Source organism: Cnephaeus nilssonii, assembly GCF_951640355.1.
Source record: "Cnephaeus nilssonii genome assembly, chromosome: 21".
NCBI lineage: Eukaryota > Metazoa > Chordata > Mammalia > Chiroptera > Vespertilionidae > Cnephaeus > Cnephaeus nilssonii.
The window spans coordinates 279,359-298,188 of NC_137092.1; the positions used below are offsets into that span (position 1 = coordinate 279,359).

At 44.5% G+C, this 18,830-nt stretch overlaps 1 protein-coding gene across 3 annotated transcripts; it reads left to right on the forward strand.

Moving 5' to 3' along the window:
• Positions 1-627: 627 nt before the first annotated feature.
• Positions 628-16,439, forward strand: ZNF184 (zinc finger protein 184). Of its 3 annotated transcripts, none has more exons than XM_079762145.1 (6): positions 628-1,010; positions 1,186-1,401; positions 5,954-6,021; positions 6,853-6,979; positions 7,344-7,439; positions 12,042-16,439. In XM_079762145.1, the coding sequence occupies exons 2-6, from the start codon at positions 1,395-1,397 to the stop codon at positions 13,979-13,981; spliced, it is 2,238 nt and encodes a 745-aa protein (XP_079618271.1). In that variant the 5' UTR covers positions 628-1,010; positions 1,186-1,394; the 3' UTR covers positions 13,982-16,439. The 3 variants fall into 3 exon arrangements, with proteins under 3 accessions (XP_079618271.1, XP_079618272.1, XP_079618270.1); XM_079762146.1 differs by having other exon boundaries at positions 1,259-1,401; XM_079762144.1 differs by lacking the exons at positions 628-1,010; positions 1,186-1,401 and having other exon boundaries at positions 5,478-6,021.
• Positions 16,440-18,830: the final 2,391 nt, after the last annotated feature.

Consider the following 18,830-nt stretch of genomic DNA (forward strand, 5'->3'; position numbering starts at 1 on the left):
ATTTTGTATTTTTCAACACGTGGCCTACTCATTTTACTGCGCGTGTCTGTAAAGCGCGTGTCTGTAAAGCAGACACGCGCAGTAAAATGAGTAGGCCACGTGTTGAAAAATACAAAAACCCACCGACGTCCCACTGCACTACAGTCGGGCAAAACATGGTGACGCCACCTCACGATTCCTTCAGCATTTAAAAAAATATGGATTACGACACATTTGGGAGTCATAAAAGCAAGAGTGGGTCAGGACCAGAATTTTTAAACAAAGGAATAGAACACTGAATAGAGGGCAGGACAGGTCATAACAGTGCTTAATGCATGGCGAAATGTTTGCTTTTTAAAAGTATATGCGTGAAAATGTGTATTTCTTATGAGCTGTTCGATCCACAAACTCGAGAGTCCGCGCTCCAATGCACACCTCCACCTGAGCGGTTCAGGGCAAATGATAGGCAGGCCCGCGGGACAGGGTCTTAACGGCGAGGCCACAGGGAAATGGGTCAGCGCGCGGAGCATCCTGGGAATCGTAGTCCTGCGCCAGCGCGTGGAGCATTCTGGAAATCGTAGTCCTGTGTGTCCACCAGCGCTTTAACGCACCCTCGATCGGGGGCGGGCTCTCTCCAGACGACCGGAAGTGGCCGTTGAAGCCCCTGTAGACCGGGACGGAGGTAGGCGCTGGGCAAATCTAGCCGCTCTGGGTTTGGGAATCCTCCCGGCGCTTCCGAACCAGCGATCGGAGCTTGTGGGATCGCTTTGGAGGAAAGCGCAGGTATCACCATGGCAACCGCCAGCTCTCCGGACGCGTGACGTCACCCTGCTCGCCCTGCTTGGAAAGGCCTCTGCGGAGGGAGCTGGGGAGTCCTGGAAGGGGGCGCCCCACGCCGCCTTCAGCTTCAGCGCGGGCGGTTCCGCCCGGATCCCGCGGACGGCTTTGTTCTTTTGTTCCGCCCCGGGAGGAAGCACGGAGCTGGGCCCCGCCCCGCTGGGCCACCTTCCAGCTTTCTGCCCCCGCAACAGGTGTGTGTCCCGAATCCCAGCCCGCGGGGCCCGAAGGGAAGGGGAAGTCCTGCGGGCGCCCCTGGCCCGACTCCAGGGGAGGCGCCGAGGGGTTTCTCAGTCCTGGGCTGAACCCGGAGCCGAGCTCCCTGCTTTGCTCAGCGGGAGTGCCGCTGCCGGCGCTTCTCTCTCCAAGGACCTCCTGGCCACTACGCAAAACTCGGAGGTTTGGCTGTGACGCCTGCTGCGGACCCACCCGTGTCCCCTAGGCCAGCCATGCTGAGCGCGTGTGAAGGTTCAGAGTTCTGTCTGGATATCTGAGCCCCAGACGGAGGACCCACTGGAGGGACGCTGCTTGGGAAACCCTGGCGACCGGGCTGCAGAGGAACGGGATGAGCTCCTGAGATGGAAGGTAGTGGGGACCACGGAGGTGGGGGCGGGGGGGGGCGTGATGATGGAGGCAAAAGAACAGTCATAACTTGAAGAGCAAATACTCGTACAGCACTTGTCAGCTGGAAGAGGTGGAAGGAGGAAACCTTATATTTAAGAATCAAGGGAAGAGACCGATTTACATTGCAGGGAGAGACTTAGAGGAAGAGTTGGGGATTGGGTAAGGTGACCAGATTTTAACATTGGTAAAGCGGGACACCATTGACCGGGGGGGAGGGGGGGTTCTTGATTAAAAATTTGGTCTATATGGAGCAACAAAAATTTTCATAGAACGCAAAAATAGTATTGTAATATATTTTTTAAAATTTCAACATACGTACAATTTACAAATATAATAAATAAATAAAATTATGTATAGTATTATTTTATTCTTTGGCATATTTCTAATTTGAGTGAATTTTTTTTAGTAGATTGCTGTCATTGTTTACATGGTCTCGCTCCAAATTCTTTTTCACAAGAATTTGTTAAATTATATTTCACACATAAAATGACTTTCAAAGTCTCAACACTTAATTGTGATTTTTCTGATGTCCACACTTTACCGTAGGAAAAACGCGTTCAGTCGCAGCATTAGTTCCTGGTAAGGACAGCGCGTATTCCACAATTTTTAGTGCATTATTTATCCTGGCTAAATAGCCACATGGCCGCCGAAAACCGTATATTCCCTTCCCGTTCTCCCGCCGTTCCCTAGCTTGTCGTGCATTCTTTCCAAAAATCGGGACTTTTTTAAAACGCCGCGGGACACGGGACAAATTATTAAAAATCGGGACTGTCCCGCCAAAAGCGGGACGTCTGGTCACCTTAGGATTGGGGAATGACAAGGAGGAATGATGCAGAATGTCTGTGATCCTCATATGACATATTTATTAAATACTGGAGGCCCGATGCACGAAATTTGTGTGAGAGTAGGCCTTCTCCCCCCCCCCCCCCCCCCGCCCCCCCCTTCCCTCGCAGTCCAGGCTTTGTCCAGAAAGTCCTCCGGAAGGACGTCAGGTCTAATTAGCATATTACGCTTTTATTATTATAGGTCAGAATGGTAATCTTGAAGTCAGAAAAAAAAAATCCTGGCAATCATTCTTTCAGTGCAAGAAACCATTTTTTTTTCCTTTTTTTTTTTTTTTTAAGGAGGAGAGGGGAGAGAGAGAGAGAGAGAGAGAGAGAGAGAGACATCAATTGGCTGCCTCGCATACATGCCCTAATCAGGGATTGAATTTGCTACCAAGTTTTGTGCCCTGACTGGGAATCGAACCCACAACCTTTTGGTGTATGGAACGATGCTCTAACTAACTGAGCCACACTGGCCAGGGCAAGAAACCATTTTTTAACATATGGTTGGGAGATGGCCATCCGGGCCGATACCTGTAGGAGTGTGGCATTAAACTCTCCATTTTGTGTGGACTTTATCCTCCTCTCTCTTTTTCAATCCCTTATGTTAGACAGAAGTGCCTATTCCTTCACTTCTGCATTCATCTTAGTTCTTGGAGTCCCCAAAGCAAAACTGTTTTCACTCTCATACTGCTGTCCTTCTCATATGTCAAATCAGCTATTAATTACAACTCCTATTCACAAATTATTTTCTAAGCAGAATAGCCTTCATTCCTTTGATGCTTGTTCATGTGGTACTAGAGGCCTGGTGCACAAAATTCGTGCACTGGGTGGGGGGGGGATATTGCCCCTCAGCCCAGCCTGCACCCTCTCCAATCTGGGACTCCTCGGGGGATGTCCGACTGCCAGTTTAGGCCTGATTCCAGGGATCGAGCCTAAACCGGCAGTCGGACATCCCTCTCACAATCTGGGACTGCTGGCTCCCAACTGCTCGCCTGCCTGCCAGCCTGATCACCCCTAACCACTCCCTTGCCGGCCTGATTGCCCCCGACTGCCCTCCCCTGCTGGCCTGATCACCCACAACTACCCTCCCCTACTGGCCATCTTGTGGCAGCCATCTTTGACCACAGGGGGTGGCCATCTTGTGTGATAGCGTGAGGGTCAATTTGCATGTTACCTTTTTATTATATAGGATATCGAGACCTCTTCTCTGAAACTCTACTGCAATGACAGCATGCTTCTTAAAAATGAAACATAGTTCAGTGGATGTGCTTTCAAAAATACTAAAAGTATAATGTACTACTTTCAATTTGAATTACACTTCTGTGGTTTAGTATCAGATTGTATTTGGATTTTAAAAATTAGCAATATTATGCTGTAAACCCTAGATTATTTTTATATAACTTGCAATGAACTTTGTGTAATAGAATTGTTTTTTTATCCCTAATGCCAGGACTTCACATTTATGATTATTTAATATTTTGGCCAACTGCTCCAGCTTGTCCAAATAGTTATAAGAATCTTAATGTAGTTACTTATTGTTTTAACTCTTTTTTCCAACTTTATGTAACTAGCAGATTTATTACATATTCCTTCTATTTCTTGCTACATGTCACCAAACAGGTCAGGGTAAGCAAAGAGCTCTGTGACATGTCCCTTTAGACTTCCCTCTGCATTGTCACTGTCTACATTCTTTAGGTATGGCTATGCAGTCAGGTTTGGTTTAACCCAGTGGTCGGCAAACTGCAACTCGCTAGTCACATGCGGCTCATGAGCTGTGGTTTGCCGCTCTGTTGACTAATGATTTGGCCGATCACTGATCTAGACTCTCGATTCCAATAATTACAGGCTGTTGTTGTTCCTTGTGATTAAGCCCCTATCTCAGTGGTGGGCAAACTCATTAGTCAACAGAGCGGCAAACCGCGGCTCGCGAGCTGCAGTTTGCCGACCACTGGTTTAACCTAACTATAATTATACAGTCATTTTCTTGATTTCTTTAATATCATTAGAAGTCTTAACATTAGTTATTTATGTAGGTTGAGCTATACCTTATATTTGTCTTAATTCTATATATATAATTTCAGAGAGGAAGGGAGAAGGAGAGAGAGAAACATCAATGATGAAAATCATTGAGCAGCTGCCTCCTGCACGCCCCCTACATAGAGCTGCTATGTCTCTCCGACTTGGCAGAGTGGCCTTGGTAGTAGGTGTCCTATAAGGGCCAGTAGTTCAGCCTCCTCAGTCACCTGAGCTGGGCACTCTAGGTGCTCCCCTGTGTGGGCTGTGTGTACAGTCTTGTAGTTGAGCCTTGATTGCTGTTGGTGTCACTGGGAGGAATTGACCTCCAGGCCAATTGGCTGTGAGGACCAGCTGTGACTACAGTGGGAGAGCTGCTGTGCAGGAAACACCCCTATGGAGCAGGACTTGCTTCAGTGGGGCTTTGGTGCTCACCGAGTCTGCCCCTTGAGGGTGTCGCTTGTGGACTTGTAGAGTTGTAATCTGCTATGGTCTGAAGCTGTCCACTGGCTCTGGGGCCGCCCTGGAGGTGCAAAGTCAGTCACTGCCTGGGGCCACCCAGCAGGAGCCACAAAGAGTTCACCAGGTGGGCTTGGAAGTGCCCAGGTGAGGCCCAGCTGTGAAGCAAGGCAGGCTGGTGCTTAGGCCTCTTATTGCTAGATTTGGGGCATGCTCATGCCAGCTGCTGCTTAAGAGATTTTTTAAAAGTCTGAAGCCTGAGCCAGGACAGGCCATTCATATGGAAAAGCCACTGCAAACAGCTTGGGTGGGACTGCAAATAGGATGGGGCAGGGTCTCAGGGAATCACCCGGGTAGAGTGAACAGTGTGCACCATGCTGATGGAAACTCAGATATGGCTGCCAGTCGCTCTGCAAAGGGGGAGGTCCCAGCACAGGAACAGTGACCCTGCGAGCACTGCCATCTGGGAGAAAGCCGCCCCCGAATTCCTGCCCTGATACAAGCAGTTGTATTGACCACGTCCATTTAACTTGAGACATTCTTGTAAGGAGTATAAGTAGTATACACTGCTCTGACATTTAATTTGCATTAATAGCAAAGTTTCAAAAGGCCTGTGAAGACTTTTGGAAAGTAGTCTGATATATTCATATATATATATATATTTTTAATATATATTTTATTGATTTTTTACAGAGAGGAAGGGAGAAGGATAGAGAGTTAGAAACATCGATGAGAGAGAAACATTGATCAGCTGCCTCCTGCACACCCCCTACTGGGGATGTGCCCGCAACCAAGGTACATGCCCTTGACCAGAATCGAACCCGGGACCCTTCAGTCCGCAGGCCGATGCTCTATCCACTGAGCCAAACCAGTCAGGGCTATTCATATTTTTTATGTAACAGAGGAAGCAGCAGAAATATTTTGTCTTACTTAATAGGAACATAGATTGAGTTGTATGATCCATGTGGCTGTAAGTATCTAGAGACAAAATTGTTAATCTTAAAGTAATGATTTACCTTCTCATGCTACCAATGAGAGTATCAGGTCCCTAGTCAGCAATTATATTGATTCTTCTTTGGATTCTGTGAATTTGAATTAAAGGAAATGGCATAATTCCTGTTATTTTCAAATAGAAAAATAAGTGGACTTTACAGATTGCTGGGGGCAGGCAGCTATGATGGACAGGATTCACTGGTTTCTTCTTCCTCACCTAGATCTGCCCTCTCCAGTATCTGCCCTTGTCCAAGGGGGACATACTATACTCCCATCAGCCAGTTTTCAGGTAAGTTGGGATTTCCTGAAATGCCATTTCAGCCCTTAGAGTGGGATCGTATATTCTTTTGCTGTGGGGGTATATTTATCCAAAAACAATTGTTGTTTTGGGCTCCCATCTGATGTTCTTCCTAGTTCTGCCTCTCCAGCTTATCTAATGCATTTACCACTTACTTCTTGTTTGTTAGTAGTTTGGCATGCTTCAATGTGGCAAGTAAGTATTTAAAAGGCAAAGTGAATGCTGTGGAAAATAGAGAATGAACAAGATGTAGGATGGATATTTGGACAAATAAGGTCGGAGAGTTGAGGTAGATTGTGAGTATGGATAAAGATTATGAACAAAAGTTAACAAATAAGAATTAGCTGGTGTTATACAGGATTCATAAAAAATTGGAGGAGATGATTTATTTTGGCAAACAGTAAGAGGTTGAACAAGGTTGGAATATGAAAGGTCGTGAATGTCTAGATAAGAAGTTGAAAGCTTTATTTTATAGATCATTTGTGAACCATTAGTTGTTGTTGTTGTTTTACCCTCACCAGAGGATATATTTTACTGATTTTAGGGAGAAAAAGAGGAACATCTATGTGAGAGAAACATCAATTGGTTCCTTCCGTACATGCCCCTACCAGGGATGGAATCTGCAATGTGGTTATGTGTCCTGACCGGGAATAAAACCCCAACCTTTTGGTTTATGTTTTCATATTCATTTTACAAAGGAGGAAATATCAGAATCATTTTTCAGATAGCCCATGGCTTGCCTTACTCTGTCAGTATTGCTAACTTTACCCCTTTCCTAGGTAAATGCTTTGTGGTCCAGCAGAAATGTGTTTGGTATTTCAGGAATCAGTGACCTTCAAGGATGTGGTGGTGGACTTTACCCAGGAAGAATGGAAACAGCTGGATCCTGTACAGAGAGATTTATTCAGGGATGTGACATTGGAAAATTACACACACCTGGTCTCTATAGGTAAGGATGATGTCTCTGAGTTAATATCTGGGGGTATAAAGGAGGAAGGGGGTTATCTTGTACTTAGGTGAATTTTGCCTTTAAGTTAAGGAACCAAGGATTCCTAATTTTGAAAGGCTTTAAACAGGTTTCTCTCTCCTAGCAAGTAGGACAGACTAATAATTTTTCTGAACCCAGATCAGTTCCCAAATTATACCATGTCAGGGAATTTGTAACACTGACGCTTGATATACTATTCATTCCCACTGGATCAGTCCTACACGTCCTTTCCTCTTGACACAAAGTGGTGAAAAGGAATTCTGACCTGGCACTTTGCCTTTACTGCAGACAGGTACCTGTCTTTTGTTTTCTTCCTCATGAGCAGGACTCCAAGTTTCCAAACCTGATGTGATTTCCCAGTTAGAGCAAGGGACAGAGCCGTGGAGTGTGGAGCCAGGCATTCCAGTGGGTGGCTTTGGAGGTAAGTAATGGGTCCCAGAGATGAATGTCATTAACCCAACCACCAGCCTGACAAGAGGATTTCATGTCTGAAATGTGGATGTACTTGCTTCTTGTGGAGAAATGGGATGCCACCTGGACTCCTTTATGCTTTGTCAAAACACTATCTCAACACATATTCTATTTTTATACTCCTCAGAGAAGGTACCCTTCCTGCCTTTTGTAACTAGTTCTGGATTCCATCTTTTCCCACCTCTTTTGGGAACCTCAGTTCATGATTATCACTTCACTTTTCAGCCCTTACAGATTTCTTTTGGGTTACTGGCTGTATCATTAGTACCTTCAAACAGAAGTAGGTAACCTTAATTTCCAAGTACTTTCATTCAACATGATTAATCTATTTGGCTACCATCCAGTCTGCCCCCCTGCTTTCCCATCCACACACTGCAATAGTGATTGCATACCTTTCTTAATATCAGTGTGATTCTTTTTTTTTTTTTGAATTTTAGTGAGTTTATTTGAGCCAAACTCTCGACATATGCCGGGAAGCAGAACCTCAATGAATTGAGATAATGCTCCCAGTGTGATTCTTAATATCAGCTTCTGATTCTGTCACTTTACCAGACTATCCTTGAAATTATACTTTGCAAAGCATTAATTCCCAAACTGCACAGAGACACCTCTTCAAAGACCAGATCCTGGAAAACGTACAAACTTAGTCACTCTAGGTAAGGGAGAACACTCCAGAGAGAATGAGGTGGGAGTGGGGGTTCTTTTTGTTGTTGTTGTTAATCTTTATTATTGAAAGTATTACAAATGTCCTCTTTCCCCTCATTCACTTGTCCCCCACCCCAGGCCTTTCCCACACTATTGTCTGTGTCCATGGGTTGTGCATATATGCATACAAGTTCTTTGGTTAATCTCTTCCCACCCACCCACCAGAGGTTCTTTTTTATGGAGGAAAAAAATCATGCCATGTTCAAATTTGGAAAGTGCTGATTAGCTTAAATTTTTGCAAGTTAATTATTGGAGGACCATTCATAGAGTTTTAAAATATGCAGCTGGGTATTATGAATTTTCAACAGAGTTGCATAGAATATAACATTTCTCCTCCCCCAGTCCTGAATCCTTTTTCACACTGCACCTTTATAACCTTTACATTAGAATATGGTTTCATGGAATGCAATTTAAAAAACTAATATATTTTTAAATAAGAGACTTATTAACTTTGTACTTACTAACTTTTGTGTTGTTGTTTTTTTGTCTTTGGTGTGTGTATTCAAAAAAATTTTTTTTCCCATCATTATGCTCCCTATACTCTCCTCCACTTCTACCCTGTCCCCTTCTTCCAAGTTTTATTATGAATTAAAAACAAAGTCTTTAGCCCTAGCTGGTTTGGCTCAGTGGATAGAGCATCAGGCCTGTGGACTGAAGGGTCCCAGGTTCGATTCTGGTCAAGGGCACATGCCCCGGTTGCAGGCTCGATCCCCATCCCTAATAGGGGGCGTGCAGGAGGCAGCCAATCAATGATTCCCTCTCATCATTGATGTTTCTATCTCACCCTCCTCACCTTCGCCCTTCCTCTCTGAAATCATTAAAAAAATATTTTTTAAAAAGTCTTTAAAAATCCCAAACTGAGCACATATAAAACAATTTTAAAATACTTAAAAAGGTATTGAAAAATAAATCCTAGTTTTTTTTAATGCTTTAGTCATTACCAAAAAGAGATTATATTTAGGTAAAAAAATAATACACCCATGTTGCACAGATAATGTAGATAATTCCGGTGGGCAGAAGACAATCCCTTGAAGTATTTAGTTCCAGTCTCTTGTTCACTTCTTGTTGCTGGAAGTGAGCCACTGACGACAGTCTTGGCAAGCTTGCCCCTGGTCCTGCCCTCTTCAGCATTTGGAGCAGATTTATCCTTAGCTGGTGACTTGGATGCTTCATGTCTATAACTTGATATATAGTTCTGCCGGCATCCGTACAGGTATTTGAAGTTGTGATGGTACCTACACTGAGGTGGGCACTGGTCCTGGGCCCTGTCTGCGTGATTTTTCTTACCTTCTTTCTTGACATCCTTTCTAGGCTGCCTTGTGAGCTGGCCCCTGCAGAGTCATGATCATATTCTGATGTGTCGTCTTTCTCACTGGCCCCTGGTGTTCCTTAGTTGCTGGTTGTCAACACCCCCAATTATCACTCAGTGCCCATAGGCTTTCCATGTGGTGAAGTGGAAATGGCTTTGTGCAATCCCTGTGGTGCTGTTCAGTCTGGCCTTCTGGAACTTTCTCCAGTCCTTCATTCCTTGCCCACCCCTGATATTCTGGTAACTGTTGCTCATGTAGAAGACATGGCAGTGTGGATAGCATAGGTCACAGTTTGTTGTCTTCAACTGGAATTCCAGCCTGGGCTGGAGATCAGCCGCTTCCTTCGCCTGGGCCTTTTCTCCTTTAATAGCATCAGATGCCATGCTCTCCAGTCCTCCACTGTGAGTACTTTTAGGAGCTGAGGTCATCTTCATGGCCATCTGCTGTACAAGTGTCTTTCTTAGTGTCACTTCTGTTGATGGATATTTCCCAAAGCCTGTGTTGCTGTGATTGTTTGGTCCCTGCTTGGGAAGCTGTTCTGAACCTGCTGTTCTCACACAGTGGCACCATGCCCCATGGTGCCAGGTGTGGTCTGCCTCACTGCTTGAGCTTGCAGGGATGACAGTGATAGTGGCTGGGCTGGCAGCTCAGGTTCATTCTGCTATACCCTCCTGTTAACAGATTTTTAAAACACAGCCTCTTTTTAAAATCTTCTTATTGGTATTAGAGAGAGAGGAAGGAAGAGAGGGAAACATGGGTGTGAGAATATTGATCGGCTGCTTCCTACACCCCTACTACTTGGGGTTGAGCCTGCAACCTGGGCATGTGCCCTGACTGGGATCAAACTGGTGACCTCTTGGTGCATGAGACAATGCTCGACCAACTGAGCCACTTGGGTCAGGGCAAACAGTCTTTTTTCTTGACTGAATCTGCTAACATTGACTACCCTGCTTCATTTAATTGTCATCTTTATTTTCTTGGGACTTGAAAAACACACCCTAACCCCCAGAGTAGAAAGTACAGTACTGTAACTCTACTTCCTGATAATGTACTTTTCTTTTTGTTTCATCTATTGTTTTCTTTTTTTCTTTTTTTTTAAAAATATTTTTATTGATTTTTTACAGAGAGGAAGGGAGAGGGATAGAGAGCTAGAAACATCGATGAGAGAGAAACATCAACCAGCTGCCTCCTGCACACCCCCACTGGGGATGTGCCCGCAACCAATGTACCTGCCCTTGACCAGAATTGAACCTGGGACCCTTTAGTCCGCAGACCGACGCTCTATCCACTGAGCCAAACCGGTTTCATCTATTGTTTTCTTTGCTAATAAACTGCCTTCTTTCATTAGGCAGTTGATTCATCCCATTACCCTACACACTCACCTGTGTTCTTTTCTTACATACATTCCTATGGCTTCAGCTGTTGTTTTCCTTTATTTTTTGAGTTGATATTTCCTAACCTATATTTCAAGATCTTGGTTATTCTGCTTCTTTTGGTGTCCACCCCCACAAATACTACTATAGTCTCCATTTCTGTTCCTAATTCTCAGAACACCTAGAGTCAAACTGTTGTCCTCCCCTCCCCCTTAAATTATTTCCGCTACTATTTACAACTTTCCCATTTTTAGCAGTGAAATGACTGTTACTTCAGTGTTCCAGGCCAGAATCCATGCAGCTTTAGCCAGGTCTTTTTTGTTTGTTCTGTCTTGACATCAGGGTTCTTAGTTTCTGTGTTGTTCATTGGTGAGAAATCTCAGTTCAGAGTACCTTCTCTTAGTCTATGTGTGTCTCCTCTTAGTTATCTCTCTGTCACTCTTTAAATTAATAATTTCCTTAAATGGAGTTTCCTTACGAGTTCTTAGAGATTATATATAAAACTGAATTACCCCTAGCTGGTTTGGCTCAGTGGATAGAGCTTTGGCCTGCAAACTGAAAGGTCCCAGGTTCGATGTGCCCAGGTTGTGGGCTCGGTCCCCAGTGGGGGACTTGCAGGAGGCAGCCAACCCATGATTCTCTCTCATCATGGATGTTTCTATCTCACTCTCCCTCTTCCTTCCTCTCTGATATCAATAAAAATATATTTTTAAAAAAAATGAATTAGAGCCGAAACCCGTTTGGCTCAGTGGACAGAGAGTCGGCCTGCGGACTGAAGGGTCCCGGGTTTGATTCCGGTCAAGGGCATGTACCTTGGTTGCGGGCATATCCCCAGTTGGTGGTGTGCAGAAGGCAGCTGATCGATGTTTGTCATTGATGTTTCTAACTCTCTATCCCTCTCCCTTCCACTCTGTAAAAAATCAATAAAATATATATTAAAAAAAAAAAGAATTAGATATTCTCTTACTATTTTTATCTTTTATTTATATATCACTCTCCTTAACTCCTTCCAAATTTTTCCTCAAATAATAGGGCTATTTTTGAAAATACTCAGAATATCCTGCGGGCTTTAATTTCATTAGGTCATTTCCAAAACAGCAGTTTATTTATTATTTGTTTTTTACCCCTCTATTCAGAGAATACTGGCATTATTTTTTCTTTCAGACTGGGAAACAAGTCCAGAAAATAACTTATTAGTCCCAGAGCCATCTCCAGAGGCAGTAGTAGAAAAACACAAAAGTGATGAGTCTTGGAGTTCTAACTCCTCAGAAGCATGGTTATCTAAAGAAAGTCTAGAGAGACATCAGGCAAATGAACAGACATTGCCAAAGGAAATAAAAATAACTGAGAAAACAATACCACATTTGGAGAGAGACCATGTAAATCATGACTTTGAAAAAAGCATCAATATTAGTTCAAACCTAGTACCACAACAGGACGTATCTCCAAAAGAGACTGCTACTAAAACAAGCACCAAACAGAATTTAAAACCAGTTAAAAAAGAGAAATCTTGTAAGTGCAATGAGTGTGGGAAAGCTTTTAGTTATTGTTCGGCGCTTATTCGCCATCAGAGAACACATACTGGAGAAAAACCTTACAAGTGCAATGAATGCGAGAAAGCTTTTAGCAGGAGCGAAAACCTTATAAACCATCAAAGAATTCATACTGGAGATAAACCATATAAATGTGATCAATGTGGAAAAGGCTTCATTGAGGGACCATCTCTTACTCAACATCAAAGAATTCATACGGGAGAAAAACCCTATAAATGTGAGGAATGTGGGAAAGCCTTTAGTCAGAGGACCCATCTTGTTCAGCATCATAGAATTCATACTGGTGAGAAGCCATATACTTGTAATGAATGTGGAAAAGCCTTTAGCCAGAGAGGCCACTTTATGGAACATCAGAAAATTCATACAGGAGAAAAACCATTTAAATGTGCTGAGTGTGATAAGACCTTCACAAGGAGCACTCACCTTACTCAACATCAAAAAATCCATACTGGAGAGAAAACCTATAAGTGTAATGAATGTGGGAAGGCCTTCAATGGGCCCTCAACATTTATCCGTCATCATATGATTCACACTGGTGAAAAACCGTATGAATGCAATGAATGCGGAAAAGCCTTCAGTCAGCACTCAAACCTCACTCAACATCAGAAAACGCACACTGGGGAGAAACCTTATGATTGTGCTGAATGTGGAAAGTCCTTTAGTTACTGGTCATCCCTGGCTCAACATCTGAAAATTCATACTGGAGAAAAACCTTACAAATGCAATGAATGTGGGAAGGCCTTCAGTTACTGCTCATCCCTTACACAGCACCGCCGAATCCACACCAGAGAAAAGCCCTTTGAATGCAGTGAATGTGGGAAGGCTTTCAGTTACCTCTCAAACCTTAATCAGCATCAGAAGACTCATACCCAAGAGAAAGCTTACGAATGTAAGGAATGTGGGAAAGCCTTTATTCGGAGTTCATCTCTTGCTAAACACGAAAGAATTCATACTGGTGAGAAACCCTATCAGTGTCATGAATGTGGGAAAACCTTTAGTTACGGCTCATCCCTTATTCAGCATAGGAAAATACATACTGGAGAAAGACCATACAAGTGCAATGAATGTGGGAGAGCCTTCAACCAGAACATACACCTTACACAACATAAGAGAATTCACACGGGAGCAAAGCCTTATGAGTGTGGTGAGTGTGGCAAAGCCTTTCGACATTGTTCATCTCTTGCTCAGCATCAAAAAACTCACACAGAAGAAAAGCCCTACCAGTGTAATAAATGTGAAAAGGCGTTTAGCCAGAGCTCCCATCTGACTCAGCATGAAAGAATCCACACTGGAGAGAAGCCGTATAAGTGTAACGAATGTGACAAAGCCTTCAGCCGGAGCACTCACCTGACTGAGCATCAGAACACTCACACTGGAGAGAAGCCATACAACTGTAATGAATGCAGGAAGACTTTCAGCCAGAGCACTTACCTCATTCAGCATCAGAGAGTTCATTCGGGAGAGAAACCTTTTGGATGTAATGATTGTGGAAAAGCCTTCAGGTATCGTTCTGCTCTCAACAAACATCAGAGGCTGCACCCTGGCATATGACTGACTTTGTAAGTACCGAAGAACCAGGATGGATTGAGAAACTGCTTAACTTGTTTTAACTTTTTACTGTCACACTGTGGAGTGGAAAGTGCATTGGGCTCAAGTAATCAATTATGTTAAGCTACTTTGTAACATTAGAAAATTCCACTGCTTCAAGCCTCATTTTCCTCTGTGAAATGAGGGATTTGGAGAAGATGATTTCAAAGGTTGGTTGGAGGTTTATATTCAGTCTACTCATAAAATATCTTGAATAGGATTACTATACAACAGGTTCTGCTGTGTTGCATCTAGAATATATTTGTGCATGTTTTGCTAAGAGAAAGCATTTACATTTCAGCAACTAGGGATCTATTGTGCTCCTGTTCTAATGCATTTAAATTGTTTGAGTAACTGGTTCCTATTTAATAAAAAGAATTATAAAATACCCTCATGTTAATAATTCAGTAGCGTGTAATGTCTTAGCACAAGTATTGAACTTTCCTATTGTTTTCTAGTATGTTTTAACATTCTAATTTATTACAACTCTAGAGATTCTCCTACAGCTCAAACCAGCGTTACCTGACCCTAGTGGCATAGTGGAATTGCTTCAGGAACTATACACTATTGCTAAATCATGCCTGGTATACAGCTTCATAGTTTAAATTACAAAGAAAAAAAATCAAATGTTGGGCCACAGATTATATTAAAGTTCTTTTTAAGTCCTCAAAAGGTATGGACTTCGTGTCTTGATGGCCCACCAGCCCCTTAAATTATTTCATTCTCTGATTGCCTTTCCTTTCCATCTCCATTTCCTTTCACAGGCAAATTTTAAAAGACAACATGTATTGGGAGAGTAAAGACAAAAGATGACCTTGATGGGATGTAAAAGTTAATCACCAGCTGCCCCTCTACCTCCCAAAACTGCATAAAAAGCCATCAACTAGGAATTGGGGCAAAGGACTATTCCTCAACAACTCCAAGCTCACGTTTACACTATTTCAGACACCTAGAGTTCATAACTATAGTCCTTTTTCTATCTTTCATTGTTACAAAATTTTAACGCAAGATGCTCTGATTAGTTTACAAGAACAACTAATTCAAACCAGGAAAGACAGAAAATCACTAGCAGAATTAAACACAAACCTTTGCATAAAAATGGGATTGGAAAATGAGTATCGTGGTTAGCAAGCATAGCCAACAATGCACTTTCTTCATTAAAACCAAGCACTAACCTGAACTTAGATCTCCAAACTGCTGTATCAGAAAGCATTAAACATTGTTAAAGATCAAGAGTGCATAATCACGTGTCTTGTGTCACAAACAGTTTCATTACAGAAGACATCAGCGCATCTGAAGCAGCCTCCTCCGGTGAAGGAAAAGCGCGCTCCCTGCTGCTCCCGCGGTCTCGGTGTGACGGGGCTCGCTCCTCCGCCGCCCCACTGGGTTCAGACCTCCTCAAGAAGTCTGTCCATAGCCAGAATCCACACGTTAACAAGTTAGTGAACTAATATTTGAAAAGGAAAAGAAGCACCGGCTTGTGGGTGGTGGGCAGGGCCCACTCACGGGGCAGATGCGCCCCAGGCGTTACTTCGGGGCGGAGCAGGCGGACCAGGAGAAGGGTGGGCGGCCCTGCATGTGGAGCCTCCCAGCCAGATGCCGCGCCCTCCGGGCTCTTTGGGGCATCTGGCTTCACAGTGGCCCCCAAACCTCACAAAGAATGGGGTTTGGGGGAGGCTGGTGGTTCGACCCCTCGACTCCTGGGAGCTACCACCCGTGAAAAGGGCACACACAAGGCGGCCTTGGCTAGGGGGCCCGAGAAGGGCCAGACGCGCCCTCAGCATGCGGGTCCAGCCCTGGTGCTCAGCCTTCCCCACCCACCGTGGGAGTCTCTCTCCCTCTTGCAGGGCCTCGCCAAGCGCCTGGCCTTGCGCTCCGGAGTCATCGTGGAGACATCAGGCAGCAGCAGCGGAGCCACAGTGAGATTTTCTTCTTAAAACAAAGCTGACAGACCACCCTCCCCATCTCTGATTCCTTCTGACCCCACCTAGTCACCTGAAATCATTATTATTAGGAGAGCATTACTTTTCTTTTTTAAAAAACACTTAAAAATTGATTTCTGAAAGGAAGTGAGAGAGAGAGAGAGAGAGAGAAGCATCAATGAGAGAGAATAGTGGATCAGCTGCCTCCTGCATGCCCCACACTGGGAATCGAGCCCATAACCCCCAGCATGTGCCCTGACGGAGAATCCAACTGTGACCTCTTGGTTCATAGGTCAATGCTCAACCCCTGAGCCAGTAGGCTGGCCATACTTTTCTTAAAAAATGGACATTCCCCTTTCAAATGCAATGTAGGCTCTTGCATCTCTACTGAGGAACCAGAGGGCAAACCACAACTCGTCCTGACCTTGATCTTCTAGCCCAGTGGTCAGCAAACTCATTAGTCAACAGAGCCAAATATCAACAGTACGATTGAAACTTCTTTTGAGAGCCAAATTTTTTATTTTTATTTATTTTTATTTTTTAAAATATATTTTATTGATTTTCCACAGAGAGGAAGGGAGAGGGATAGAGAGCCAGAAACATCAATGAGAGAGAAACATCGACCAGCTGCCTCCTGCACACCCCCCACCGCAACCAATGTACATGCCCCTGACCGGAATCGAACCTGGGACCCTTCAGTCCGCAGACCCCAAACTGGTTTCAGCGAGAGAGCCAAATTTTTTAAACTTAAACTATATAGGTAGGTACATTGTTATTAACTTAATTAGGGTACTCCTAAGCTGGCCTTTGCTAAAAACTCAAGAGGCCAAAGAACCACATGTGGCTTGCGAGCCGCAGTTTGCCAATCACTGTTCTAGCCAATTCCTCTGGTGCCCACGTGGACATTTCAGCTTGCCTATCTGATTGTCTCCTGCAAGTCCTCCTGACTCATATTTTTACACCCGACAATTATCCTATATAATAAAAGGCTAATATGCAAATCCACCAATCCGAGGAATGACTGGTCACTGTGACATGTACTGACCACCAGGGGGCAGACCAATGAAGAAGCTGGGCTCACAGCTGGTGACCTCAGTGGCGGTGGAGGGAGCCTCTCCTGCCTCCCCAGCAGCACTAAGGATGTCCAGCTGAGGCTCTGGGACTCAAGAGGGTGCAGGCCCGGTTGAGGGACCCCCAGAATGCACCACTGTGGTGGTGCTGTCTGTGTCCAGCTTTGCCAAGAACATGCATTTCAGCTGGAAATAGAGAACACCAGAATCCTACCACTGGGTTGACTGAGGAGTCAGAATTTCTAATCCTATCTAATAAAGAGGGAATATGCTAATTGACCCTCACAATGTTGCAAAGATGGCGGTGCCCACAGCCAATAAGGAGGAATATGCTAATTGCCACATCCTCAAAGATGGCAGCGCCCAGTCTCCTCAGCCCTGCAGCCACCCAGGGCTGGCCCGTAGCACAGGCAAGCCTTGGATGGCAGCTGTCCAGCCACCCAGGGCCGCCCGAGGCTCAGGTAACCAGGGCTGGCTGGGGCTTTTGTGGCTGGCAGTGGCAGCAGCAGATGTGTGATGGGGCGTTGCCTTCCCCTGGTGGCCGGGTCGCCTCCCACCCCTGAGGGCTCCCGGACTGTGAGAGGGGGCAGGACACCCCCTCCAGTGCATGACTTTTCATGTGCCAGGCCTCTAGTTTATTTAGAATCTTGCACTAAAATCCAGCTGCATAGTTTATGGGAACTTGTTTTCCTGCCAGGTTGGCTGACCTCTATTCTTGTAGCCCAGATCCTATGCTAATATATCACTAGAGCACTTCTCTCTTTATAACAGCAGTACCACCTCCTAGGGAGAGTTTTGGGAATTTGTGAGAGTTTTCTGGTTGTCATGCTGATTGAGGGCCAGGGATGGTGGACATTCCTGCAAAACAAAGAATGTCCCTTATTGGGCCAGACTTTCGAAAAAGCTGTTACCTGACACTACTTGACATGTAAATACAAGGTATTCTGCACAGCTTTGCTGTATATTGGGAAATCCAGGAAACATACTTCTTTTTCTTTGAATGTCCTCCGGGGAGTGAAGGCGGCGCCTCCACACGCAGTCAGTCTTCCGGGGACAAGGGAGGCGCTGCCTTTCCCCATGTCTCTCCTGTGGCCCTCCAGTCGCCCATGGACTGACTAGGAGAAAGAATTTTCAGCCCAAAGTAAAGGCCTTGGTGAGTCTGGGAGAGGCATCCGGGGAGACGGGGCCAGGACGGAGGGGGTCCTGCTCCCCGGCCAGATATTCCACCAAATCAAAAGGGGCGTCAGAGTCCAGTGCACCTGGAACCCCCGAGCTGCCCTCACTCTGCGGGATCCAGCTGCAAGCCGATGGGTGTCATTTATGGAATCAATCCACTTCAAGTTCACGCACATATTTCTGAAGAAGAAAATGGAATGAATCCATACAATCTATTTTAAGAAACAAAGTAAACTGATTTACAAAACTGGCTACAAACAAAAGGAAAAAAATAAAAACTGGCTACAAAAATATGCTGAATGAAGACTAGATTGTCTACAATCATTTACTATAAAAACAAAATACTCTTTTCTAAATCCTCCTTAAAATCAGAAAATAGATATTTTAAAGGGGAAAATAGGTGAACAACTTGGATACAATTATTGTAGAGAAACCAAATAACCGATTTTTATGCAAATACATAAGGTCTCATTGAATTTGAGGCTCAATTGCTCACTAAGCCAGGATCTACTAGGTGACTAACATTCTCGAAGTTTTAAAGCCAAATAACTTTTAAAGATGACAAAAGAAGTTCCTTCTAATAACAATACAATTGGCACGCATTGAATCCGACTCTTTCAAGGAAGGTCGTTGGGGAATGAGTTC